This window comes from Hippocampus zosterae, chromosome 10 (assembly GCF_025434085.1).
Source record: "Hippocampus zosterae strain Florida chromosome 10, ASM2543408v3, whole genome shotgun sequence".
Classification (NCBI taxonomy): Eukaryota; Metazoa; Chordata; class Actinopteri; order Syngnathiformes; family Syngnathidae; genus Hippocampus; species Hippocampus zosterae.
This window is the reverse complement of record NC_067460.1, coordinates 3,807,309-3,834,737: the sequence shown is the minus strand read 5'-3', so window position 1 is coordinate 3,834,737 and position 27,429 is coordinate 3,807,309. Positions and strand designations below refer to the sequence as shown.

The window sequence follows — 27,429 nt, the reverse complement described above, 5'->3', positions numbered from 1 at the left end:
TATCCGGGTTGACTCGTGACATGTTGGCATGAAATTGTGTCTACCCTTGTTCGCGCCTTCCATCAGAACACTTCTGTTACCTAACAGAGAAGGTTCAGACCTCCCACTCCACGCTGTCAGTCAAATGAGTGTGTAAGTGTGAAGTGGAGGGCAAGTGAAGAGTGCTCATTTCCCATACAATAGTTTGCCTTGGTATTGGACATGAGTCAGCAGATTTTTCCCAAGGAGGTAACTGTAGCCCCTCCTTCTCTCAACAGATCAAGGCTGGAAAAGAAAGTTGATTTTAATCCCCGAGAGGATTAAGAACCCCCATGAAAGATTAGATGAGACCTCTGCCTCAAAGAGGACAAATTAATGTACCACCTCAGACTTGGGAACCACTTGTACAGTTGCTCTGTAGATTATATCTCCATTTTGATGTGAGCTTTGCGATCAAGAGTTTGAGTACATATATCTGCTCCTTACAGGAGGGTGGAAGTGCATTCTAAAACTACACTATCCCAGGCACATTCACCAAATGATCAAGAATAACGATAGCAATTTAACTTGGAACATTTGTTTTTTTTTAAAAATCATAGCTCACATCATATTTTGAGGCTTATTCTCTCTTTCTCCACTATCTCCCGCTCACAGAAGACCAGTATGGAGAACAAGGCGCTGGAACCTGACTCTGTGGGTATTTCCATGGAGGACAGTATCATTTGTAATGGAGGTAAGCAGCAGCAGGAGGCGTCCATGTTGAAGCACAAGAAGATTGAGAACCAGCTGAAAGAAGCACAGCGCTTCACCCATCTGCCCAAACGCTCACCCGTGGATCTTGAGTTTATTGACATCTCTTACACCATTCAAGAGGGATCGTGCTGTAGAAGGAGAGGTAATGCACATTAAATTCATTTGTCATACAAGCATATTGTTAAGACATCCATTCGTCTGTTTTTCAAAACCAATTTTAATTTAAAAATCTGATATTTAGATACATTTTAAAAGCAGTTTTCCCCTACGTATGTCAATCTTCGACCGCATTTTGTTGAAAATCTGTCTCAAATCGCTAAACTGACATTACCGATGTTGATCAAAGCGCAAACTAATTGAGAGCGAATCCACAGTGCCTCCACTGGTTGCATTTATGAAGTGCATTACCATTTTCACTCAAACTGCTTCAAGGAGTCTCATCTCACTGAGCTGGACTGCTTTTGAAGGCGGCGAATGCTGATTCGTCAACATCTCACAAATCTTGTTGAAAATCAGGGGGTCGTCTCTATCATGAGGGGCATTTACTTTCACTGTCTAAGATGGATTGTGATAATATGGAAAGGAACTGTGTGAAAGGAATTTAACAGAAAACAAATGATTACCATTACTTGCAGGTTTTCAAATTCCTCTTTCACGAATTGCTTCACCGCACTCTTTTGTTATTTCTGTCCTTTCATGCACCCTGTCACCTGATAACATGATAAACTGTCCACTGTAGTAACCGCTGTCCCTCACAGGGTTAAACTCATCCAAACAGGCATGTTACAGCGTAGGCTAGTCATTGCCTTTCTCTTTGTGCCTATTTTTTTATGATCCAAAATATATGAAGTGAAGGGTGACATTAAAGACACTTTTCGTCAATAATGTGTGACTATGAAAAGGCTCGAAAAGGTGAGGCAATCATCCTCAAGAAGGTTTTTAAGGACTTTAATTAGCCCAGTATATATGAGAATTTTCTCTCATTCGCAAATCAAATGAAGCTAAACATTAATATTCCAAGTGTTTGGTGGTAAAAATAAGTATAACTTCGAGATTGTTAGAGCACTGCAACAGATTTTCAAAGCTGGAGAAAATGTCAAAAATGAGCAAAAGTAGTGGGTTGGCAGGACGCTGAATGACGGGCATCGAAATGACTTGCTACGGCTTGGACTGAAGCATCAAAGCGGTGCTCATTCGCGTCTCATGCTTTGATGACGCAAGGCAGCGCTGAGCTGCAAGAACTCATTGCCCGTTGGCACGTCATATGTACGTCGCGCTAAAATGCTTCAATTGTGCAGAGATATTTTCTCACTCAAGTATCAGGGTTCTTTTTCCCTGGGTTTGTTCTGAGGGGATTGGTGAGCTCACCTGTGGACAGCACAAACGCTACACACTGCCGTGTCTACAACTGTGAACCACATTCCAACTATTTTTATCCAGTTATTATAATTATTATCACAACTAAAACAACTACTAAGACTACTATTACAACAACAAATAATAATAATAATAATATCCTGAGCAAGAAGTGTCGACACTGGTGCGCATTTCTGAAATTTGCCTTTTTTGACTCCGTTTTCTTCCCCTCCTCCGTAAACCAAAGCAAGTTGTCAATGTCTTTTTATGAGGTAAATTTGAAAATGCAAACTGCCAATACAGCTCAGAGTGTTTGGTGGGGATGCGCTGCATACATTTTCCCGTGCGAGAACTGTACGTGATTGCCAATGCGTACAGTTTCGAGAAAACATTGACAATCGTTGATCTCACTGAGTGCCAAATGCTTGTGAATGCTCAGCACACATGAATGCGCTGACATACTCAGCTTAAATGAATCTCCTCTTTTATGATTTATAATTTTATCTGTGTTTTTTTGTTCTTGTTTGTGATTGTAAAGTGTCCTTGAGTGTTCTGATAGGCGCTTATAAATAAAATGTATTATTATTATTATTATTATTATTATTATTATTATATTGACAACATGCTCACGTGGTCTCTAGCATGAGCAGGTCAAAAAGAACTTTTGGCGACACATCTTTCGACTGCTCACAAATGCATAAAACTGGTTTGCGAATCCTTGCCAGTGTTCGTAAGACAATGTTGAAATTTTCCTTGGCGAGAGAAACAGTGTTTCCGACAAGTAAAACTGTTTGCAACCTTTTACAAACCTCAACGAAACCCAAAATTCGCTGCATTCGCCTCTCAGTGATATACCGGCTTGAAAACACGATGCCTCAACAACCAATTCCCCAATACCATCAGAATTTGTGAATCTGTACAGTACTTTGTCTCACACTTGATTACAAATCACAGTTTACACTTCACTGTCTTTACAACACATATATTGGCCCGAATATAAGACGGTGTGTTTTGCATTGAAATAAGACTGAGAAAGTGGCGGTCGTCTTATATTCGGGGTCTAGACATTATATCCATTCACAACGCTAGATGACGCCAGATATCATTGAAGCGAATGTTGAACTTGACTCCCCAGGCCAAAATGAACCCCTATCACGAAGAATAAAAATAAAAATAGCTGTAGCACGAAGAAGAAAAATAAAAAATAGCGGTAAGAAAGAAAAGCGAAGAAAAATATTGAAGAGATGACAGAAAATGGAGAAACGTAGCGACAATCTTGAGAAAAGTGGGTCAAAGATCGGCCAGGTTAACCGGCAGCTGAGGAGAAGTTCTGATGTAATTTCAAAAACCAGAAGCCATTCATTTACAAATGTGATTGCACTTTAGTTTACGTATTTAAATGTTCAGATATTAAGATTTTAATGAGGCAAAATAAAATGCTTTTTCTCTCAAATATATTGTTAGAATCATTTGTTTCAGATGTACTGTAATTGTTTTCTGTATAAGAATTAATTAGGTGTTCAAAAAGTCTTTTTTTCATACTTGAGTCTTGAAAAAGAGGGGGTCATCTGATAATCAGGCCCGTCTTATATTCGGGCCAATACGGTATATATGGCACAAGACTACTGCACATTTCTGCCGCATGCCTGTCAAACTCATGTCCAAACATAGGTCTTTCGTTTCAATTCAGTTTTCTGTCTGCAACTTAGCAGTGAAAGTCACTGCCATATGGGAGTTGTATACTGATCACTTTTAAAAAACCTGTTAAACTTAAAAGTATTTTTCTAATAATGAGTTGATCAGCTTGAGGCAAATGGTCCACAGCACTTGAGTGAACTTAACCTACAGAGAAACTCAAAATCCCCAAATGTCAAAGGGAGGAGGTTTTTTTTTTTTTTTTTTAAATATAAAAATGTTGCTTTAGGGCGGCCGCGTAGTCCAGTGGTTAGCACGTCGACTTCACAATGCAGAGGTATCGGGTTCAATTCCAGCTCCGGCCTTCTTGTGTGGAGTTTGCATGTTCTCCCGGTCCTGCGTGGGTTTTCTCCGGGTACTCCGGTTTCCTCCCACATTCCAAAAACATCCATGGCAGGCTGATTAAACACTCTAAATTGTCCCTAGGTGTGAGTGTGAGTGCGAATGGTTGTTCGTATCTGTGTGCCCTGCGATTGGCTGGCAACCGATTCAGGGTGTCCCCCGCCTACTGCCCGAAGACAGCTGGGATAGGCTCCAGAACCCCCCGCGGCCCTCGTGAGGATGAAGCGGTTCGGTAAATTAATGTTGCTTTAAATTGAATGTAGTCTTTCTTAATCATTTCATCTGTACATGTTTAGAATGGATTAATAATGATTTACAGACCCTAACTGAGGTGTGAATATGGCAAATAAAGCATCAAATTAAAACATTATCAACATCTATCCACCTTTTCTTTTTTTTTTTTTTTTAAATCCTGCTTGTCCTCATTCGGATCACGGGTGAGTTGGAGCCTGCCCCACCTGACTTTGGGCGAGACTGCACCAGACAATCACTGGAAAATAAATATACACAAGCATTAATTCTCACTTTCACACTTGACAAGTTTTGGAATGTGAGAGGAGGCAGGATTAGCAGAAAAAAGTCAAAACAAGCACGAGGAGAAATTGATAACTTTTTTAAGGACAATTTAATTTTAAGCAAGCAGTATTGAGAAATTATCTGTCACACTGTACACGCACACTAGTTTGATTTTAGTTGACATTTGAATACTATCAATCTTCTGTTACTCGTTCTGGAAAAGAATAGTCTGCACGCTATGATCAGTGCCGAGGTGAATTACACCCACTGTTGATAATTTCTCATATGAGCAGCGGATCCTTGAAAAGGACGGCTGCGCCGCTGTGGGAGCCATCACAGCCGACGTCAGTCCTGACTCATTGAAACTGCTCATTCCGTTCCCTTTGAATGCTGCATGCTCATCTCACACTGGAGTCTTGACATGAAGTGGGCTCTTGGAAACCACCCAACCCACTGATCGTCCGTGTGCCCCTCTACCCCCAAACTTTGGCTGGGCCATCCAGTGGAATGATTTTAAATATATCATACAATGATCAAGAAGGTTAGATGCCCACCATTCAGATATTTATGAAGAATCTATGTGCAGAGTAATTAAAATGAAATGCGTATTGTGTCTCTGCTGTACTGAGAAGTTTTCATTTACTCTTGCGGCATACAGTATATGAATCCGTAACTGATCAGTGCCATGTTTTTATTAGGATTTAAAGCCTTATTGAAATGCCTCTCTGGGAAATTCTGCAGTCGGGAGCTTGTAGGAATCATGGGTCCCTCAGGTGCTGGAAAGTCTACCTTAATGAACATTTTGGCAGGATACAGGTGAGCTAAAATTCCTGTAAAGCTATATAGCTTTATCTTTGTTTGCTATGTGCAAAATCAGCTCTCTCTCGAGCACCAAGTAGGGTTATTTAGGGCCTGATAACATGATAAGCTGTCCACTGTCGTCCTGAAAGGGTTAAAAGGCATATAATAATAATCATCATCATCATCATCATTCCCATGTGGTGACTTTTATCCATGTACTTTTTTACATGTTATATTTATTGCACTTTAATATTTTTTCAGTCCCAAATGAATATATCCTTTACTCTGATCAGGGAAACGGGAATGAAGGGTCAAATCTTTGTAAATGGGAGACCCAGGGACCTGAGGTCATTTCGGAAAATGTCTTGCTATATCATGCAGCAAGACATGCTGCTGCCACATCTCACTGCACGAGAAGCCATGATGGTAAGCAGTAACAGATTATATTTAAAGATTTATATCGTGTGCAGAGGTCGTGGGTTCGATCCCGGCTCCAGCCTTCCTGTGTGGAGTTTGCATGTTCTCCCCGTGCCTGCGTGGGTTTTCTCCGGGTACTCCGATTTCCTCCCACATTCCAAAAACATGCATGGCAGGCTGATTGAACACTCGAAATTGTCCCTAGGTGTGAGTATGAGCGCGGATGGTTGTTCGTCTCCGTGTACCCTGCGATTGGCTGGCAACCGGTTCAGGGTGTCCCCCGCCTACTGCCCGAAGACAGCTGGGATAAGGGTCCAGCGCCCTCCGCGACCCTTGTGAGGATAAAGCGGATTGGAAAATGGATGTATTTATATCGTGTGTGTTTTTTTCTGATGTGAAGTTTGTTTTTGTGCACTGTTACAGGTATCAGCCAACTTGAAGCTTAATGAGTCTATGGATGTGAAGAAAGAACTGGTAAATTTAAAAAGGTTGACAAAGGACACAGGGTATCAATTTCTGGCAGTTTATGAAAGACTCAAAAGTAATGTTGACATGCTCATTACTCTTAAAATACTCTACATACAACAGTGTGCCAGTTAACTAAAATTTGATCACATGATATCAAGCCACTCATGGCGTAAACCAGGGGTGGCCATTATGTAGATCCTGACCTACCGGTAGATCTAAGACAGGTCCCAAGTAGATCCGAGGAGTGTCGAGGAGAAAAAAAACAAACAACCATTTGTGTGTCTTTGTTAATAATATATTTTTTTGTGTTAATGTACACTGCACCCTAATCATCTTATCAGTCTAATTTTCACCAAAAAAATATTTAAAAATAAAATAAAGCAGGTAAATCTTTAATTTATGGTGGCGCGTGATTATGTCACCGGAAGTTGTTAGCTCTCAGCAGTCTGCAATTGCAGCTTGTGATCAGAACTGTTGCGCTCAATCTTTTATCATCATTATTCTCATTCAGAGGCGCCCCGGTAGCCCAGTGGTTAGCACGTCGGCTTCACAGTGCAGAGGTACCGGGTTCGATTCCAGCTCCGGCCTCCCTGTGTGGAGTTTGCATGTTCTCCCCGGGCCTGCGTGGGTTTTCTCCGGGTGCTCCGGTTTCCTCCCACATTCCAAAAACATGCGAGGCAGGCTGATTGAACACTCTAAATTGTCCCTAGGTGTGAGTGTGAGTGTGAATGGTTGTTCGTTTCTGTGTGCCCTGCGATTGGCTGGCAACCGATTTGTGTCCCCCGCCTACTGCCCGAAGACAGCTGGGATAGGCTCCAGCACCCCCCGCGACCCTAGTGAGGATCAAGCGGCTCGGAAGATGAATGAATGAATTCTCATTCAGAGTTTGCTTCGTGTACAATTCACCGAGGGCACAAGCAAAGAATAGGAATCTAGGAGGGCCCAGGGAAGCACTTTAAAACGGTACGTGTGAGCTACGATAGTTAACAGGCTGCAAAAGTGCGTCGTATGCCTCAGTTTCAGGCTGTTTCTCATCAGGGCGTGCGTGTGTGTGTGTGTGGGTGCATGCGCACGTGCCGGTAAGGGTGATCGAAAAGTAGATCTTCGATCCAAAAAGTTTTGAGCACCCCTGGCGTAAACTATAAAGCACTCCTCTCATTTAATTTGCCAAGGAGTGCCAAGCGCTATCCTAAGCCCCCAAATTGTGATTTGTTTGTTTGAGGCTGTAAGCATTTTGAATGTACCATATTTTCTGCACAATAAGGCGCACCTTTTAGCAGTCAATTTTCAAAAGCCGACATTGCACCCTATAATCCTATGCACCTTATCTATGATGTCACAGTCTCTTTATATTCCCCATTGGGTTCCCCTGTTATTGTGTTCCTATGCCATCCCGTGGTGATTATTAGCAGGAACAAATTGTAACCTAAAAGGGTTCTGCCTGATGCTAATTGACATTAGCATTCGCCAACTCAAACTCAAACAGACAATTAACGAAGATAATACCTAAACCAGAGTTAACTACTGACTAAATAAAGGAAGAAGGAGAAAAGCAAGACTTCTAAGGATATTTAGCCCCTTGTGGATGTGAGCTCATGAGGTTTGTGTTTCTTTTTGTTGAATCAATTGTCTTCGTCACTTTTGTCTTTCATTTATTGTTTTGTAATTCAATTTTTATTCTAAGTTTCATATCTGTGTTTGTGACCAGTTCTAATGACTGTGTTACAGGTGAAGCGGTTGTGAAGGCTCAATATAAATAAAGCTGTTCTTCTACTTCTTCTAGCTGTCCATCATGTCTGATGATGACACTTGCTCCAAGGGAGGGGAGGATGGGTTGGGTGGGGGAGGGGGGGGGGGGGTCAGCGACTCTGTCGCTGTCGCTGGTGCCACTTCTCGTGGGCATAGAGACCGATCCTTGAGCCGCAGACTCGACCACAGATGGAGCAAGGGAAACCGGATACCAGGGGGGTATCAGCTGCCCGCTGATGTCGTTTAATGCGTTTCTCGGTTGTTCTGGCTTGGTTAATTTGGTGTATTTCAGAGATTGCAGTGGCACAAGTGATCTGCCAGGTTGGTCTGTTGAGTGCAAGTGTTTCAAGCTGCGTGGGGTTGACGTTGGCTCGCTTTAGGAGGTCCCTGCTGTAGTCCTTGAGGCGTCGCTTTTGCCCCCCAGCAGAACGCTTTGCACCTCTCAGTTGGCCATAGAGGACCTGGCGGGGTTGGCGGTTGTCTGGCATGCGAATGGTGTGTCCGATCCACCGAAGATGTTTCTTCGCCACGGCCGCTTCCATGCAGATGGAATTGGTGCTTTTGAGAATGTCTGTATGGGGAATTCGATCTTCCCAGGACAGGCCGAGGATCTTTTGCAAGCGGCGGATGTGGAAGGCTTCCAAGGAAGTAATGTGCCGGCGATATGGAGTCTATGACTCTGACCCGTAGAGCAGAGTGGAGAGACATACTGCATTATACACAGCAATCTTGGTACGGGTCTTCAGGTTTCGGTTTTCAAAGACCCTGCTGCGTCGGCGACCAAAGGATGATGATGCTTTATTAATACGGGTGTGGACTTCAGTGTCAAGGGAACAATTTGACGATAAAGTGGAGCCAAGGTAGGTGAAATGGTCCACTACTTTTCGTGGAGTGCCATTAATGTGAAAGGTGGGGGATATGGAAGTTGGGGTAGTGAGTTGGAACATGACCTCAGTTTTTTTAATGTTAATCTGAAGACCAAAGGATTGGTACAGACTGGAAATGGTGTCCAGGGCGTGCTGCATAGAGTTTGAACTGTGAGCTAGTATAGTGCAGTCATCAGCATACTGAAGCTCACAGATCTGACAGATTTTTGTCTTTGTGTGAGCCTGGAGCCGTCTGATGTTGAAGAGGCTTCCGACTAGGCGGTACTCCATATGGACACCGTCTTCATGTCCCATGCCACGGTGGAAGAGGCACGTAATGGCAGAAAGGAGGATGTTAAAAAGCACTGGAGCCAAGACACAACCCTGCTTCACCCCAACTTTCACCTTGAAGAGCTCTGACTGGAGTCCTCCAATGAGCACTCTGGCTTGCATCCCATCATGCAGCTGCTGGAGGATGCTGAGAAACTTGGGTGGCACCCCAAGTTTGGAGAGGTGTTTCCAGAGCCTCACGGTTGATGGTGTCAAAGGCTTTGCTGAGATCGATGAAGGCTATGTACAGGTCCTTGTGATGTTCTCTGCTTTTCTCCATTAGCTGTCTTAAAACAAAGATCATGTCAATGGTGGATCTAGTCTTCCGGTAGCCACACTGAGTTTCTGGAAGCACACTTTCTGAGATGTGCTTGACCAGCCTGCTGAGCATGATTTTGGCCAAGATCTTTCCTGCGGTGGAGAGGAGAGAGATTCCTCGGCTATTCCCACAGGTTGCTCTGTCCCCTTTCTGCTTATAAATAACAACAATGTTAGCATCCTTCCAATCCTGCGGGACAGTCCCATATTCCCAGATGTTTTGAATCAGGAGGTGCAGTCGGCGCGTGAGGAGTTTACCTCCGTGTTTGAAAACCTCTGCAGGGATGCCATCAGGACCAGCGCTTTTGTTGTTCTTTAGGCCCGCAATGGCTTGCTGGGTTTCAGAATAGGATGGTGGGATGTCAAGGCTCATGATTGTTGGCAGGTCTGGAAGCTTGTCCAGAATGTGTGGGTTGACAGGGTTGGTATGGTTGAGAAGATTTTCAAAGTGGTTTGCCCAACGGGCAAGGATCTCATGGTGGTCCTTGAGGAGTGCAGAGCCATCTGCTGATCGGACTGGAGCAATTGCCCGCTTCTTGGGACCATACGGTGCTTTGATGGCATTGTAGAAGCCCTGGGAGTTGTTTCAGTCTGCCAGGTTTTGGATCTCATTTGCCTTCTGCACCCACCAGGTGTCCTCCATGATACGGAGTGCTCGCTGGGTCGCTGTTCTAACTGCCGAAAAGGTTGCTTTACGGGTGAGAGATGTAGGGCAGGACAGGAGAGCTTTATGGGCCTCATGCTTTGCTTTCAGAAGTGCATGTATCTCGGTTGAGTTGCAGTCAAACCAATCCTGGTGGCGCCTCCTTGACTGGCCAAGCACCTCCGAAGCTGTGCTCTGGATAGCCTGGTGCAGAGCTGGCCAGTCACCTGATTCCTCCGGGATCTTGTCAAGGTTTTCAGCAAGGAGTCGCCGGAGGTTGGCTCTGGTGGTGGGGTTGTTCAATGCTGCACAGTTGAGCCTTTTGTTGGGAGCTGTCCTTGGATGACGGGGTTGAATGCTCATGAGGAGTTTGGACCTGACCATGAGATGGTCAGTCCAACACTCAGCTCCGCGCATGACACGGGTGATGAGGACATCCCGTATGTCCTTTTGACGGACAATCACATAGTCCAGGAGATGCCAGTGTTTGGAGCGGGGGTGCTGCCAGGTGGTCTTAAACCTGTTCTTCATTTGGAAAATGGTGTTAGTGATGACCAACTGATGTTCTGCACAGAGGGAGAGGAGCCGAAGGCCGTTGTTGTTCATTTTTCCCACTCCATGCTGGCCAATAACTTTGCTCCACACCAGGTGTTCCGTGCCCACCCTAGCATTGAAATCTCCCATGACTATGAGCTTGTCCGTAGCCGGTGTTTGCTGCAGGATGGTGTCCAGAGCTCTGTAGAAATCCTCCTTTATATTGTGCTCGGCATTCAGAGTTGGTGCATAGGCACTGATGAGTGTGGCAAAGCGTCCCTTTGCCAGGGGAATGCGCCATGTCATCAGTCTTTCATTGATGCCGGTGGGGGATTCTGGGATGCGCTTCAACAGTTGGGACTTCACAGCAAAGCCAACTCCATGGTTTCGACGAGTGCCTTCGGGGACTCCTTTCCAGAAAAAGGTATACCCTGCACCAACTTCTGCCAGGGAGTCCTCTCGATGTATTCTGGTCTCGCTGAGAGCTGTGATATCGATGTTATACCTCGCGAGCTCTGTGGCCACAAGTGCTGTCCTCCGGTGGGGCCTGTAAGGGGTTTCAGCCAGGTCCAGCAGTGTGCGGACGTTCCACGAAGCTATGCATAGATTTTTTTCTATTTAGTTTATTATCCCTTCGACCGCAAGGGGGATGCTCCGACGATTGCGGTTTACCGTCCGGAGTGTGGAGAGCAGACAATTTTTAGACCATTTTTTCTAGGTCCCTCCCCCATCACAGGGGTGAGCAGTGTGGAGCTGCTCAGTCACAATGGAAGCTGCCGAAGAGATGCGCTGCTCCATCCCGCAATGTCAACGACCATCACTCCATAGCCGCCTGTGTGCATGGTTTGACTAGGCACTCCCAGCCACATCCTTGGGCTGTGCCCACCGCCATTCCACATCGCCACAGGACTTTGGGGGATTAGGGGGATGCAGGGTGGGGGATTGGGTGTGGGGTTGGGGCAAGAAGCTTGCGCAAAGGTTCGGATTAAGGTGAGGGTGTGGGTGCACAGTCCTCACTCCCACCATCTCCACTCCTGCCAGGTGGTTTCCGGTGGCATGAGGGTACCCATGACGACCTTCTCCTGGCAAGAGTTGCAGGGGGCTGCTGGTAGTCGGGTCTGTTGGACTCCGCCTATGCCTGCCCCCAGGTGCCGGTTTGGGATCACTCTTTGTCTGGCCTCGACCCTTCGACCTGTTCGGCTTGGGTGACCCTGCCAGGAGTGCGGGTCTCCTGCCGACATAGCTCTAGGGGTCATGGAGACGCGCAAAGTGCCTCACCACGATAAGGTGTTGATCCCATCAAGGCACAAATAAAGCTGTATAGCAGTGGTCAGCAAACTACGGCCCGCCTCCACATTTGATCCGGCCCCCCTGAACAATACCAGAGAGTCTTTTGATTTATTTTTCATCTATGTATATTTGTATTTTATCATAAAATTTGGCTTTTGCAATACAATATTCCTTAGTTATGAACTATATTCATGATTAACTATTAGCTAGTAACAATTTCATAAACACATATAACGTGACATTTGTTCCATCCTTCTGTGCCATTATCTGGCAATCCCAGGAAAAAAAAATCCTAAACCCGTCCCTCTCAAAGAGAACGTAATCGAAACGGTAAGGTAAGAGAAAAAAAAATATTCAGAATACAGGGCATTTAACCCAAAATAGAGAAACTATTTTTTTTTCACTGCAAAGAAAATATTGTCTGTGTCATCTGTCGGTGGCGGTATTCAAAGAATACTATCTGCGGAGACACTATGAATCACGTCACGATATTAAGTATGATTTTTTGCATGGGCAAATGAGAGCAGACAAACTGTCAACGCTAAAAAGAGGAACGTTAGCTCAGCAAAATATATTTGTATGCCAAGCTCAGCTGAACCAGCCATCTGTTCGGGCTAGCTTTCGGTTTGCTCAACTGATAGCAAGCAGCGGTAAGGAGAGTTTGTCAAGAAATGCATGAATGCTGTCGCGGAGGTGGTGTGTCCCGAGAAGAAAGAGGTCTTTAATACCGCGAGTGTATCGAAAAAAGTTATTTGATTTTGTGGGGTTTCTGGGAAACAATACATTTTGACGTCTAGGTACTCTTGCAGTCACACTTTTGCTGTTACAAACTGGTCCCCCCCCCCCCCCCCCGCCCTCCCGCCCCCATCAGAGAAGCGAAAAGTTATGTGGCCCTCACAGAAAAAAGTTTGGGGTCCACTGCTGTATAGTATTGTATTGTATTGCTTTAGCATAGCTTCATCTAGTGGATCCATAGTGCAACTGCAGCCACTATTGTAGCTTCTATTCAGTGCGCCCTATCTATGAAATCAGTTTTAAAATAGGCCATTCATTGAAGGTGCGCCTTATAATCCGAAGGGCCTTATAGTGCAGAGAATATGGTAGTTATCTAACCAAAGAGGGCGTGTGTCTTAATGCTGACTGGGTTTCCCCTCATTCATTTTTATCTTTGTTGATGTCCATCTTTGTTTGAAAGGTAAACGAGATTCTGATTGCCTTGGGGCTTCTCGACTGTGCTCATACTCGTACCAGCTCACTTTCAGGTGGTCAGTGTAAAAGGCTCGCCATTGCCCTTGAGCTGGTCAACAATCCGCCAGTCATGTTTTTTGATGAGCCCACCAGGTGAGACACAGTTCAAACACTGAACAGTTCACATTTTACACTTTGGGACAGAATAATTTTCTCTGCGTGTATAATAAGGTGTACTGGTTAAGATAATGCCACAAATTGAAGGAATACGAGTCAGATGTTGAAAATATTGCAAGCTGACGGGTGTAAATGAACCTTCACCAAAGATATTGAAGTCATCTTGTAGCCTTTAGATTACCATATGTCACAAATTCACATTGTAAATACAGTACTGTTTAAATCACAATTTACAACATTGTCGCACACGATCGTGTGTGTAGTCCCCTCTAGGGGTAGAAAGACTTTTTTGTAGTTGATGCTGAGGTAATGTTAGTTAAGTCTAATCGATGTTGTCATTGAAATGTTTTGGGGTGACGAATCGCTACGTTCACACAAATGTGTTCACACACTTTCCATTCTTGGTTGCACTGAGCCCGTGTCACGACTCATCATCCAATCCCATTCAACATTCAGTCATTTGCTCTCCTTTCATAACTCCTCGAGTGTAGTAGAGAGATTTTGACTTGATTGTTATTATAGACAATAAACAGCTCACCCGTTTTGGTTTCCCAGAGTTATTAGCCACTAGCCACAAAGTTAGACTTAAGTCCCCCCCACACACACATTTGTGAACGCCGGTCTCTGCTGCCGAGTGAAATTTTTCCCATTTCAAGTGGATTTGTCAATACTTTGCCACTGTTATTAACTGACCAACGATTGTCTTTGTTTTGCCATCTCAGCAGAAGCGACAATATATTGTCTGTCATATCTGTGTTAAAGGAGAGTGTTTGGTAAATTTGATGACGGCTGACGTGAGGATTCAGCCAGGGATGGGCAACATGCAGCCCACATGTGACTCAACACTATAGTTGTGTCCAAATTAGTGGACTGCGTTAATTGTTGTGAATTTGGACAGGCCTCATGTATCTTATGTTATGAGTGATGTCTTAAGATTAAATACAAAAATGTCTACTTACATGTAAAAGTAAAGTCGGAACCTGGGGTGCATTCCCGGGGTGTATTCGGATGCCTCCATATTCTAAAAAGAGAGGAACAATATGTTGTAATATCAACATTCACCAGTAGATGACAGCGCTTGTGCCAGGTCTACTCTACAGTAGTTAACCTATCGAAAAACAACATTCAATGCTCGTATTTCATCTTTTTAGTTGCATCCTGTGACTTTCAGCCTGTCCCATCAAGGGTCGCCACAGCGAGTCAGTCGCATGCCACTTTAAAAATAAACTATAGTGCACATGCACAAACAGCAGAATAGACAGGCCATCCACGTCCACATGTCTAAAAGTCATGACAAGAATTAATATGTCAATACAACACAATAAGTAACACATATTCTAGTTCATATGGTCCCTTGCTGTTGAGATGAATGATGAGCGAGCCTGTTTCTGTTCCTCACCCTTTCCCTATGCTCATTGAACATGTGTCTTTGTTTCTCTCCGCAGTGGCTTGGATAGCGTGTCATGTTATCAGGTAGTGTCCCTAATGCGTTCTTTGGCGCTGGGAGGAAGGACTATTATTTGCACTATCCACCAACCAAGTGCTAAACTCTTTGAGATGTTTGACAAGGTATACAGTATTTCAAAAAACAGCACTCACTCAAACATGAATGCAAAATTTGGATTATACTTTACCGATACTTACTGTATAATCATAAACTCTGTTGTTTTGTAATTGTTCCACCAAGGATTTCATTTAATGTTTTGACCCCCTTTTGTATGTCTTTAAAAAAAAATATATATATATATATATATATCTGTTTGTTTTTTTCCCAACACCAATCAATCATCCTTCAGATGCCCTGCCCTGTTACTTTTGTTACATGAGTCATTCATTCAGTTCCCTGCCTTTCTTCATTCTATGAACCTGTTTTTGATTGTCGCCTTACTTTTGCATTTTGCATTTTGTTTTCTTTGCTGTTCATGAAATCCCTGTTGATTTTTTTCCATACTATTTATGTGTAAACATTGATCTGGCTTCATTGTTTACCAAAGTTTTTATTACTTTTGCTTCTCCGTGAATCGTAAATTGGTTATGGGGTGGGGACACACACACACACACGCGCGCGCACACACACTCACACGCACACACGCACAAACACACGCGCGCACACACACACACACACGCACACAAAGTTTTTCAATTTGCTTTGTACTGATTTATTCACCCATAATGTCATTAATTGAAAACATCTGTCCTTTCACAGCTCTATATTCTTGGTCAGGGTCAGTGTATCTACAAAGGCACAGGTTCCTACCTCATCCCCTATTTGAAGGGACTGGGAATTTACTGTCCGACCTATCATAACCCTGCAGACTTCAGTAGGTCTATTTTTACTCAGTAAATTGTTTGAGATCATCAAACATCCTCTTATTTTTCTTCCTTTTCACTAACATCACATCTTGCTGATTCTGATTCAGTCATTGAAGTGGCATCAGGAGAGTATGGAGACTTGAACCCCGTTTTGTTTGAAGCCGTCCAAGGAGGAATGTGTGCAACAGAAGAGAAGAAGAACCAGTGTGGTAATGATAGATCATTGGTCTATACCACAGCACGGGCCAAGGTGAGCAGTAAAGAAAGTGAACATTATGATCAAGAATGAGAAGATCAATTCAGGATAAAACTACATTTGTGATTATTGCCTCTCCGTCATGTGTCATAGAAGCAGTATCGTAACCCTTTCGAGACAGCAGTTACTATAGTGGACAGGTGTATCATATTACAGGGTTACAGGGTGCATGAAAGGGTTAGGGTTATTTTTATTTCCGTGGTTAGAAGCAGAAAGTGAAGAAGTACATGTTACTGCTTTAAAATATTGCACATAGATCTTTGACCCCCAATAACTTAATGAAGAGGTTTGCATGGAAATTTGTTGTAATTCTTAAGGTATGTACGGCACTCTAAGACCACCTGTCCATATTTTGCTCAGGATACTGGACACATAGAGAGACACACTTTTGCTACAAGCACACTGACACAGTTCTGCATTCTCTTCAAGAGAACCTTCATCACTATTTGTCGAGACCAGGTAACTGATTACAGCAGCATACAAATACTCTGTGATGGAAATGTAGCATAAATATAACGGAAACAATATAGACATATGTCAATGTATTTTTTTCTGATTTTTCAGGTTTTGACCCACCTCAGACTGATGTCCCATATTGTCATAGGTGTGTTGATAGGCTTGCTCTATCTCAACATTGGTAATGATGCCAGCATGGTGCATAACAACACTGGATTTCTCTTCTTCTCAATGCTTTTCCTCATGTTTGGAGCACTCATGCCAACTGTGTTAACCTGTGAGTATCAGGTTCATCGTCGGCATTTTGGTGACTTTGTCAATCAGTATACACGTTTCTTATATTTCAGTTCCTATGGAGATGTCAGTGTTTCTGAGGGAGCATCTGAACTACTGGTACAGCCTGAAAGCCTATTATCTGGCCAAGACCATGGCTGATATTCCATTCCAAGTGGGTTGGTAGTGGTCGAGTCTAAAATGAAAAGAATCAGATGTCAACATTACTGTGCAGCAGGGGTCAGCAACATTTTTGTAACTGTTCTAATATTAGCTCACCAGAGAGCTGACGTTTTTTGGTGTGTTTCTATTCCCCAAAAATATAAAGCACACCCAATGTTTTGTGTTGTTCCCTTTTAAAATCACACTTGCCTTGGTGTAAATTTGAAAATTCATTCATTCATTCATCTTCCGAGCCGCTTGATCCTCACTAGGGTCGCGGGGATGCTGGAGCCTATCCCAACTGTCTTCGGGCAGTAGGCGGGGGACACCCTGAATCGGTTGCCAGCCAATCGCAGGGCACACAGAAACAAACAACCATTCGCACTCACACTCACACCTAGGGACAATTTAGAGTGTTCAATTAGCATGCCACGCATGTTTTTGGAATGTGGGAGGAAACCGGAGCACCCGGAGAAAACCCACGCAGGCCCGGGGAGAACATGCAAACTCCACACAGGGAGGCCGGAGCTGGAATCGAACCTGGCACCTCTGCACTGTGAAGCTGACGTGCTAACCACCGGGCTACTGGGTCGCCAATTTGAAAATTATATATTTGAAAATAACAATGGGCGCAATGACGTTGAGATGATGGTTTATTCCCAAATAATTTGAGCAGATTTGTTGTCAGAAGTTGTTATCAAACTGATAGCCTTTTGGCCTTAATCAATATCTAAGAAGCAGCTCTCAGTTTCAAAACGGCTAGTGACTCCTGTTAGAGATGCACTGTTTGCCAGCCAATTACAAGGCACATATAGACAAACAATCATTCACACTGAATAGTCAACAAGAGCCTAAAGTCAAACCCCATACGTCAGACTGCCATGTCGATATGCTAACTTTTAGGCAACAGCACCACCTGTGGCATACAAATTGTAACTGGGATTGTGACTTTACTAATACAGGTACATGTGCTTCTGTTTAGCGATAGATTGATGTGTGAATTTAAGTTAAATTTAAGTTTTAGGAACAGTGGGGCCATCAACGTTATGCCTGTGGACACCAGGTAGCCCCCAAAGAGCCTGCTCTAAAAACAGCTCACAAGAGATGGGCCATTGAGATTTTCTGGATGTGTTGTATAACCCATCATTTGAAAATGTACACCGACATCGATTAATGGAAATGAAATCTTGCATATGACATTTATTTGTTTCCTTATTATTGTGAGAAATCATTGACATAATCGGTGTCTTTAGATCAATGAATATCATTAATCATAACATCAAATTGTAAATGTCAAGTCAAGTCAAGTCAAGTCAACAGTATTTATAGAGCACTTTCAAACAGCCATCGCTGCATACAAAGTGCTGTACATGGAGCGATGGTAAATGTGGTTTTTTTCCCAGAAGTGTCTCGCAAACTGGTTAGTTTTCACATTATTATTACAATAACAATATGTTGTTTCAGGTGATCTGCCCCATCATGTACTGCAGCATTGTGTACTGGATGACAGAGCAGCCTCCAGAGATTAGCCGCTACCTCCTCTTCATCGCGCTGTCCACTTGCACTTGTCTGGTCGCGCAATCCCTCGGCCTGCTAGTTGGCGCCGCGTCCACCTCACTGCAGGTATATGAGAAGAATAATATAAAAAAGAGAAAAAAAGTCCCCACTCTTTTTTAAATGACTTATTTATATATTGGAGTTCACAATGCGCGTATTTATGTCCATGTACTTGTACACAGGTGGCCACATTTGTTGGACCAGTCACAGCCATCCCGGTGCTGCTTTTTTCTGGATTCTTTGTGAACTTTGACACAATTCCAAAGTACCTTCAGTGGAGCTCTTATGTGTCATATGTCAGGTGCGTGTAGTATCAGAACACATCAACGAGGGTGACACTGCTGCTCAGTAAATGTTTGATTCGTTTTCTGTCAACAGCTCATATACAAATCTCTCTCAAAAATTTGGCTCCCATTGCCCGGAAATGAGCGTGTGCGCCCTCTTTCACTCACAGACACACACTGCTACACAACACACACGCATTTAATATTTAGCATTTAAAACGGGGTTTCCACAGCAGGCATTGTGAGATTTGTTCTTGGTTTTACTGTTCGGTGCTTTCTACCGTCTTTATTACAGATTTGTTATACTGTTTATTGTATATGTTAAATTGCTCCATGTGCAGCACTTCGTATGCAGCGATGGCTGTTTGAAAGTGCTCTATAAATACAATTGAGTTGAGTTGAGTTGAGTTTAGTGAATTTCACACATGACTAAGCCTAAAAAGAGTTGCTGGTACAAGTCTGTGCACAAAGTACTATTTAAGTGCATGCCATTTACCGCTTATATATGTGATGAAATTGTTCCACATGGTTGTGCATTTTCTGGTTAGGGCTCACTTAAATTCCCGCTGAACTAACTGATTCAAAATGCTCATTTGTCATATAGACAGTACAATCACAACAGTACCACTGAAACATTAAATTATTACTTTGCATGTTTCCCTTCACTGATGCAAAGCAGTTTAAAAGGTCAACTATTTGAAATAATGAACGATTAAAACTGAAAGAAAGGGCCAGGTAAGGTACATTAAAAACAAACTAAAAACAATGAGACAATTAAAAAAAATGATTTTTTTTTTAATTGTCTCATTGTTGTCTCATTAAAAAAAAATGATTTTTTTTTTTTTAATTTGAAAAATCAGATTTTTAAAGTAGTAATAATTTAGTTCATGGGTCACCAACATGGTGCCCACGGGCACATTTTTAAAATGAGTGCATTAGTGATGGGACATTTTTCTTAAATGTAAAAAGTGGCTGAGATTTTTTAACAAAAAAGTGCTGCATATTGTATTTGTTTGTTTCCTAATTGTCGGCTCTGGCCTTACTGTGTGGAGTTTGCATGTTCTCCCCGGGCCTGCGTGGGTTTTCTCCGGGTACTCCGGTTTCCTCCCACATTCCAAAAACATGCATGGCAGGCTGATTGAACGCTCAAAATTCTCCCTAGGTGTGAGTGTGAGCGCGGAAGGTGGTTTGTCTCTGTGTGCCCTGTGATTGGCTGGCAAGCGGTTCAGGGTGTCCCGCGCCTACTGCCCGAAGACAGCTGGGATAGGCTCCAGCTCCCCCCGCGACTTTTGTGACGATTAAGCGGATTGGAAAATGAATGAACGAATGAATGAATAAATGTTTCCTAATTATTGTGAGAAATTGTTGAGTGTACCATTTCCATCTATATATATATTGTGCGTCGTCCTGCACGCGGTCTGTCCTTCCGTCTGTCCCTTTTCAAAACGTACCTACTTCACCACTGCGCCGCTCAGGCAGTGGCTCACTATGATCGCGCGGGCATCCTAGCGAAAAAATGTTGTCTACCCACAAGCATTGCAATGAAATTGTTAGTTATTTAGTAGAGCTAAACATCTCTTTATTTTCGCGATAAGCAATGAAGATGAACAAAAAGTTGAACCAAGCAACAACACTTTTGTGGGCCGAAGGCCCACCTTACCAGCCTTCCGCAGGAACTAGCTGATGTGCCGCCCGGAGGGCGGCGAACCACCACCTTACCAGCCTTCCGCAGGAACTAGCTGATGAGCCGCCCGGAGGGCGGCGAACCAGCTAGTACCATATAAATGAATGGCCACTATGATCCCCCAAAAATAAATCAATCAAAAAAGAACATCTTTGTCTGTATGACAAAAAACCCTGACCTCTACGACTATGAACAGCACTGAGAATGATTAAGTAGTGAATAAAATTTTGCAATGAGTTTACCCAGAAGATGTTTCATGTGTTAATACATCCCCGCAGGTATGGTTTTGAAGGAGTAATTCTGTCCATCTACGGGATGAATCGTTCCGAGCTGGAGTGTCCCGGCAAAGCGTGTCGCTTCCAACGACCCGAGGAGGTTCTTCAGCTGTTGGACGTAGAAGACGCTAAGCTCTATATTGACTTCATCGTCCTGGGTGTTTTCTTTCTCATCCTGCGACTAGCCACCTACCTTGTTCTCCGCTACAAGATCAAGGCCGAGCGGTAGATTGCTTGACAGAAGGTTTGTACTGTTGCCATTCCAGACTAGGCCATCACTCTCATAACCTGAAATAACCTCTCTTACATTGGCCTGTTTTGTTTTTTTGTTTTCATTTTTAAATTGCACACATCGCTGCTGAAATACTTGCTGAAATATTCAACTCTGTTGGATGAACTTGTATTACCTCAATACGCCAGCAGGATTATTCTTCTGTTTTCAAACATATTTTTAGTTCAATAAGAGTCCCGCGAACCGAGCACAAAGAGATATTTAACATCAAGCTGGGTATGCACAGTGATCATTTCCACTCACTCGGGGAATACAAATGACAAATAAATTTACACAATAATATTTCTGCTGTCTGTTTGGAAACATATTTGAGCTCAAATGACTATATAAATCAAATAATCCCTTATGCTAGATGGACTGTTTTCTATAGCTGTAAATTAATTTGCTATTCTCAAATTTTATATTCTACTTACAAAATCTAATCTAAAAATCCTTTTCGGGTTTTTTTTTCTACTATTGTCTTGATTGCTTTTATGGACTAACAACTGAGTATTTAAGATAAATGAGTATCCTTTTATTTTTTGTGGCCACATGACATCCAGTTATACCAGGACAAAATGCAATTATGATTGGTGCTAACTTTCATGACCAATGTGGAAAATTTGCATCTGGACTGCATGTTAAAAGGAGCACGATGAACAATGACAAAAATATTGTATTTGTTATGAAGACTTTTTTTTTTTTACTCAAACTGGTCTTTTCTGTTGTTTTTGTTTTTGTTTTTTTTTAGCTCGACTGCACAATCAATCTTAAATAATTGAGAATCGAATAAACAATGATCTGACTGAATGAATGAATGGAATGTTTCAAATTATTCACCACATTCTAGTAGTGGAGATTAATGTGTCACACTTGTTGTTTTATTAACCCTTTCATGCACCCAGTAACCCAGGGGTGGCCTGCCCCAGGTGTGTGTGCGTGTGTGTGAGTGCATGCGTGTGTGAGTGCGTGTGTGCGCGCCTGTGTGTGTGTGTGTGTGTGTGTGTGTGTGTGTGTGTGTGTGAGTGTGTGCGTGTGTGTGCCTGTGTGTGGGATGTGGTGATATTTGTCTGCCCATGTGTATGATGTGGCTCTTTGCAGTAACACAATAAATAAATGGCTCTTAGTCACTGACTGGTTGGCCACCCCTGGGCTAGTGTATGGTTATTTAGAAGAGAATGAAAGTCTCTCACTACTGGCTACTTTGAGCAGAGCCTAAGTACAGAGAACATTTCTGTGGTTTACATGATACAAATTGTTCAGGCATAGGCATGTCTTCAACGCAGTAAAAAATCCCTAATAAACAGGTGTCAGCATCCTATCTAATATGTAATGGAATGTTTGACATAACGTTTGTGACAAGCACCAATTTAATTGATGAGCAGCTACTGCTCATAAACAAATACTTTTATTTCGAACCTTTATTAATCAATTAAAATAAAAGAATATGTATGAAGGCACGACTCCAGGAATTTTTCCCTACTTTGTCTAAAAAGGTGCATATGGGAACTGAAAAAAATGTCCAAATATATTTAAGATCCTGAAAAAAAAGTACAAATATATTTAAGAGCAGGGGTCTCAAAGTCATTTTTGTCGCTGGCCACAGTGTAGTTACGGTTTCCCTTGGAGGGCCATGATGACTTTGGGGAACCCATATACATGTTTAATCCCCTCCATATATTACATACACATTGTACACATTGCATAACAAATTGATGAATAACTAGTTTTAAAATCAGGAGTCAAGAATAATGACTGTTATTGTACATTACATGTGTCAATTTGAAATTATGGTTCAGACTTTAGCAAGCATCATGGAACTTAACATGCTTGATTTGCTTTCATGGGCCACATAACATGATGTGGCGGGCCAGATCTGCCCCACGAGCCTTGATTTTGACACCTGTTATATAAATGTATGATTGTCTTCTAAAATCACAACAAATTGATGAATGAAAAGTTTTGAAATCAGAAGCTTGTAAATAATTTGGAATTGTTTGTTCAACAATTTTAAAATTAACTTTAAAAGAGGGATGGCTAACAAAAAATACCAGCAATATCTCACATCTCTGTTGTTAAAAGTGCAAAACATCATGTAGACATGATTTGCCTTCGCAGGCCACATAAAATGGTGACGCGGGCTGGATGGGGCCCCCAGGCATCGAGTTTTACACCTATATTTTAGAATCTAAAATAAAATGATGGAGGGGCTTAACCGAGGCTGCACAGATTTCTGACAAGGCGAGCATCCCTTATCTCTGGGGTAGTGTCATCTCCATATAAATGTTATCAGATTAAACCTGTGATGCAAAGAACTAAATGTGAAAAATATCATCATTATTCTCCCGTCACCTTTAAAACAGTTGGGTCTAAAATAAATCAAATGGACTGACCTTCTATCATGTTTTTGATTTGATTTGACCCAATTTTCTGCTTTTGTTTTAATCCAGTAAATTGAGGCTCAGTTCTTTTTTTGGGGGGGAGGGACCCAACTGTTATTATAGTAAATGGGGACTACAGTAAAGGATTTGGTACAGTGCACCTCTAAATTGGCAGCTGATCTACAATAGATAACTTTGCATGGCGCTATTGTTCCAATAAAATGTCTCAAATTGTACATTTTAGCGTATGTATTGGGAAAAAATTTAATCCATAACAAATGTAACTACTGATAAACGTCCAATATGCATTTTCCCTGATGAATGTTGGCTTCACCCCAACACACAAACACAGACACACACAATAGATTTTTTAAAATCTTGCGGGGTTGTGGGGGAAATCTACGAATAGGTGACTCTGCGAGTGCGGAATCACAATATGCGGGGGCCGATCTTACGCCCAAAATATTTGTTGTTTCACACTGAACTGGAATGTCTATTAATCCATCCATTTTTTTGCACTGCTAATCCTCACAAGGGTCGCAGCTTCGCTGGAGCCTATAATAAATTAAGAAATTGAGTCACCTGACTTCCATCCATCCAATGTGAGTTGAACTTAGTCTGTGTGCCCTGTGATTGACTGGAAACCAGTCCAGGGTGTAGAACTGACCATGTCTGTCCCACTCACTTCATTCACAAAGCGACACTGAATGAGAACCGATTTGATCGGCTGAGTGGTGTCATGCGAGAGTAATTCAAATTCACCAATGGTATGTCTATTCGCTGTGTATAGCTATATGAACAAAAAATGTACGACAGTAATGTCTGAAAAAGTTGTGCACATAAAATAATAGATGACAGTTGAGTCCCTAAAGCCTGTGCTGGATTTACAATTATATTAAGTCTGGACCCCTATCAAGAGCAAGCAATATCCAGAAAATAGAAATCATACACAAAAGAATCGTAAGGATGTTATTACCTCCTCCTTAGCTTTCTTTTTTATCAATTCCAGTTTGTGTTTAAAGCAGGCATGTCCAAAGTCCGGCCCGCGGGCCAAACCCGGCCCGCGGTCGAATTTCATCCGGCCCTCGGCCTCTGTCATAAAATCAGTGCCGTCTGGCCCGCAGGTTGGGCGCAATGGAACACGTGTTGCATTAACTGAGGTCTCGTAGACTGGTGAGTGATGTTTCATAGAGTACTGCTTCCCTTTGGTGGCTAAATGAGTAATAGCATTCACTAAATGAGTAATAGCATTTAGACACTAGAGGGCATCACTCACGAGTTAACAAGACATCACTCCGTGTTTATATTGACTGATATGTCATATTTCAAATGATCCTTGCAGTTATGGATATGTGTATTGCTTGTTCATTTACCTGTTGTTCGAGTCAAAGGTTTTGTGACTATTGAAAAGTCATGGTGATACATTTTATGTTTAAAATCAATCAATTTGCACTCAGGAGACTTCTGTTTAAGAAAAAGTCAAGTGAATAAGCAGTTGCATGTGATATACCTGTTTCAAAAGAAATTCTTAAGATTGTTGAAATTAAAATAAAAATGGAAATGTGAAACAGACTGGCTTACTAAAATTTGTTGAACAATATTGTTGTTCAATGTAAAGAATGTCAGCCAAGGTCGCCCCCCCCCCGACATTTTACCACATAAAATCTGGCCCCCTTGGCAAAAAGTTTGGACACCCCTGGTTTAGAGCAACACAACACTCTAAGAAATCACAATGAGCAAATCTCTGAAGATTGTGTTTTTTCTTCTTTTTTTTATATCAACAATCATATAGCGATACATACCGGTATATTAAAGAGCCACACTATCAATTACGTTCTCATTTTCATTTGAATGTTGTCATTTATGTACACGAATAGAAACATACAGGCTTTACAACCATGCTGTTCCACACTTCACATTAAATTATACAAATTTACAGCCTAAATTTAATTAAACAAGAATCTATTGTCTGGATATTTATGTGTCTTTTTCCAAAGGTTCAAATAGAAATGGCGCATACAAATGTTTTAGGTCATACATTTTGTATATTTTTATCCCACAAGGAATTTATGGGGAGACGAACTAAATTGTGGTCAGGGAGTCATTGAACCAAAATTTTGCAGACTCACTCTTTTCAGCAGTCATAGACAGACACTCGGGTAATCATTGTTGCTTTTCATAACATTTACTATGCATTTATAAAATGAAATGAACGAACACAATCAAATAGTTAAACCCTGCCCATGCATCTGAAGGATGTTTACAGTATCTTCACAATAAATTAACGACAACAAAATTTGGGGGTATCGGCCATTGCACCCTCAAACAGGTTCTTTATCAAACGTAGATTCTTCATTAATTACACACCACATTAAGTGCACTGGGCACAAAACAACAACAAAGAAAAAAACCTTCATTGCACATTCATGAGCCATGCAACATTGCTTGAGTTGTTTTGACTGGTCTGGAATCACGAGTCCCTCTTACACTGCCTGTAGAAGACCTTACTTTTCAGAGTATAAAAGGCACCGAGATAGAAGGAGGGGGTACAATGTCATCTTGACAATTCTATATTTGGAACGTAGTATCAGAGCCACAACAGAAACCTGTGTGTAAAGCCCGCTGCAAACTGAGCGTTGCGGCCAAACACAATCAAACTCTTGCACAGTGTGCACAATTCGTCAACAAGTTTTCATGAGTACATTCGGTAGTTGTAATTTTAGGTATAGCATGGTTTTGAAAGCAGCTGCATTCTCACTATAAATTCTGCTAATTTCTTAAGGAAGAGACGTTTCATATTCCACTCCCCCCGCCACCACCGCCACCACCGCCACCACCGCCACCACCACTTTTATTCGTTGGGGCATGGAAAAGATTGTTGAAAAGAGCCAAACATGCTTGAGAATACTTTTGTTGATACTCCATAAACATTGCACAAGTATATGAAGTAAATACACTAGTTATTTACTGGAATATTGCTTCGTCTTGTGATCAGTGATTGGCCCCAAAAATCCTGATCATGTCAAGTCTAATTTTAAGCTAGCGAAACCCAGCCAGCCGAAATTCGAATAATTTCTTCGTGTGTTGCTCTAAACACTGTATACAGTGTATAATAGACACTGTATACATGCCAGCGCTGATATGATTTGAAGCAGAAAATTGGTTTTAATTTTTAAAAAATGTGAGCGCATCGAATTGTTCCCCTTCAATACCTCTATATTGAAATGCTTTTCATTGGAGATCGATGTCTTTGAGGGCCACATTGACTTGACTAACTGAAGTTCATTCATATTGCAAAATAACAACAAGAAACTCATTGCGTCATCCTCTCAAAGGGAGCTGTACTTCTAACAGGATCAAATTGTTCCAGTTTAAAATGAATTATCAATGAACACCCCTAATATACATATATATAGTTTTATAACAATACTTATCTATAGTTATAATTTCATGTGTAGCAGAGGTGCTAACTACCGTGCTGTTTCGTCCTTGTTGTGTTGGAAGCACCTGTTGGTGTCTAACTCTTCACGTGACATCAAATGCTGGCGCCGATGTCATCTAATGATTGGATTGTGTGAAGCCTTTGGCTGTATGAAATTTACACACTCGCGGCAGTGCCTCACCTTGAATGGTTTCTGCATAAAGAGCAAAGGTGGATAAATGCCGGCTCTTCTGTTATGGCTCTGATACGTCAATTTTTTGCGATCTCGGTGTAAAAGAGGCAACTGACAGCAAGACAGTGAAGCTTAAAAGTCATCTGCTCATAGTTCAAGATCGATCAAAGTCTCGATGCTTTTGCACATGCATCTTCTTCAAGTGCTCTGATTTATTTCCTTCCCATGGGATCATTCCACAAACTGAAGAGGTTTGAGACTTTTGGCGTGGGTCTCCCCCCTCTTGAGCCAATCCTTGTTCCACTTTGCAGGGCTCCGGCTCCCTCTTGAGCGTGATGCACCTTGAATGCTTCTCTCAGGTTCTGAGCTCGCACCTCCTGACTCTGGATCTCCTCCACTAATCGACTTGGGAACCATCCTCTTTCACCGTCGTGGAGCCTTTCCCCCATCATCCAGCCTGCAACCCAAAAACGATGCATGT

General features: G+C 42.4%; 3 protein-coding genes across 4 annotated transcripts in view; 1 reads left to right on the top strand and 2 right to left on the bottom strand.

Moving 5' to 3' along the window:
• The window catches only part of LOC127609152 (ATP-binding cassette sub-family G member 4-like), a 35,041-nt gene extending 13,274 nt beyond the window's left edge, over positions 1-21,767 (top strand). For both annotated transcript variants that reach the window (XM_052078910.1, XM_052078911.1), the window contains 14 exons: positions 634-874; positions 5,340-5,457; positions 5,736-5,868; positions 6,283-6,333; positions 13,253-13,398; positions 14,868-14,991; positions 15,629-15,743; positions 15,843-15,985; positions 16,352-16,450; positions 16,556-16,724; positions 16,795-16,895; positions 18,347-18,505; positions 18,622-18,740; positions 20,686-21,767. In XM_052078910.1, coding sequence (XP_051934870.1) covers positions 634-874; positions 5,340-5,457; positions 5,736-5,868; positions 6,283-6,333; positions 13,253-13,398; positions 14,868-14,991; positions 15,629-15,743; positions 15,843-15,985; positions 16,352-16,450; positions 16,556-16,724; positions 16,795-16,895; positions 18,347-18,505; positions 18,622-18,740; positions 20,686-20,911 — 1,944 coding nt within the window. In that variant the 3' untranslated portion in view covers positions 20,912-21,767. The remainder of the gene's footprint in view (positions 1-633; positions 875-5,339; positions 5,458-5,735; positions 5,869-6,282; positions 6,334-13,252; positions 13,399-14,867; positions 14,992-15,628; positions 15,744-15,842; positions 15,986-16,351; positions 16,451-16,555; positions 16,725-16,794; positions 16,896-18,346; positions 18,506-18,621; positions 18,741-20,685) is intronic.
• LOC127609240 (uncharacterized) overlaps positions 5,888-27,429 on the bottom strand; it is a 31,440-nt gene continuing 9,898 nt past the window's right edge. Inside the window, exon 4 of the mRNA XM_052079078.1 lies at positions 5,888-6,146. The gene's annotated coding sequence lies outside the window, so the exon portion shown is untranslated. The remainder of the gene's footprint in view (positions 6,147-27,429) is intronic.
• ngef (neuronal guanine nucleotide exchange factor) overlaps positions 25,169-27,429 on the bottom strand; it is a 28,244-nt gene continuing 25,983 nt past the window's right edge. The window contains exons 15-16 of the mRNA XM_052078900.1: positions 26,172-27,405; positions 25,169-26,137 (exon numbers count right to left, since the gene is read on the bottom strand). Of these exons, the coding sequence (XP_051934860.1) occupies positions 27,161-27,405 (245 nt within the window). The 3' untranslated portion in view covers positions 25,169-26,137; positions 26,172-27,160. The remainder of the gene's footprint in view (positions 26,138-26,171; positions 27,406-27,429) is intronic.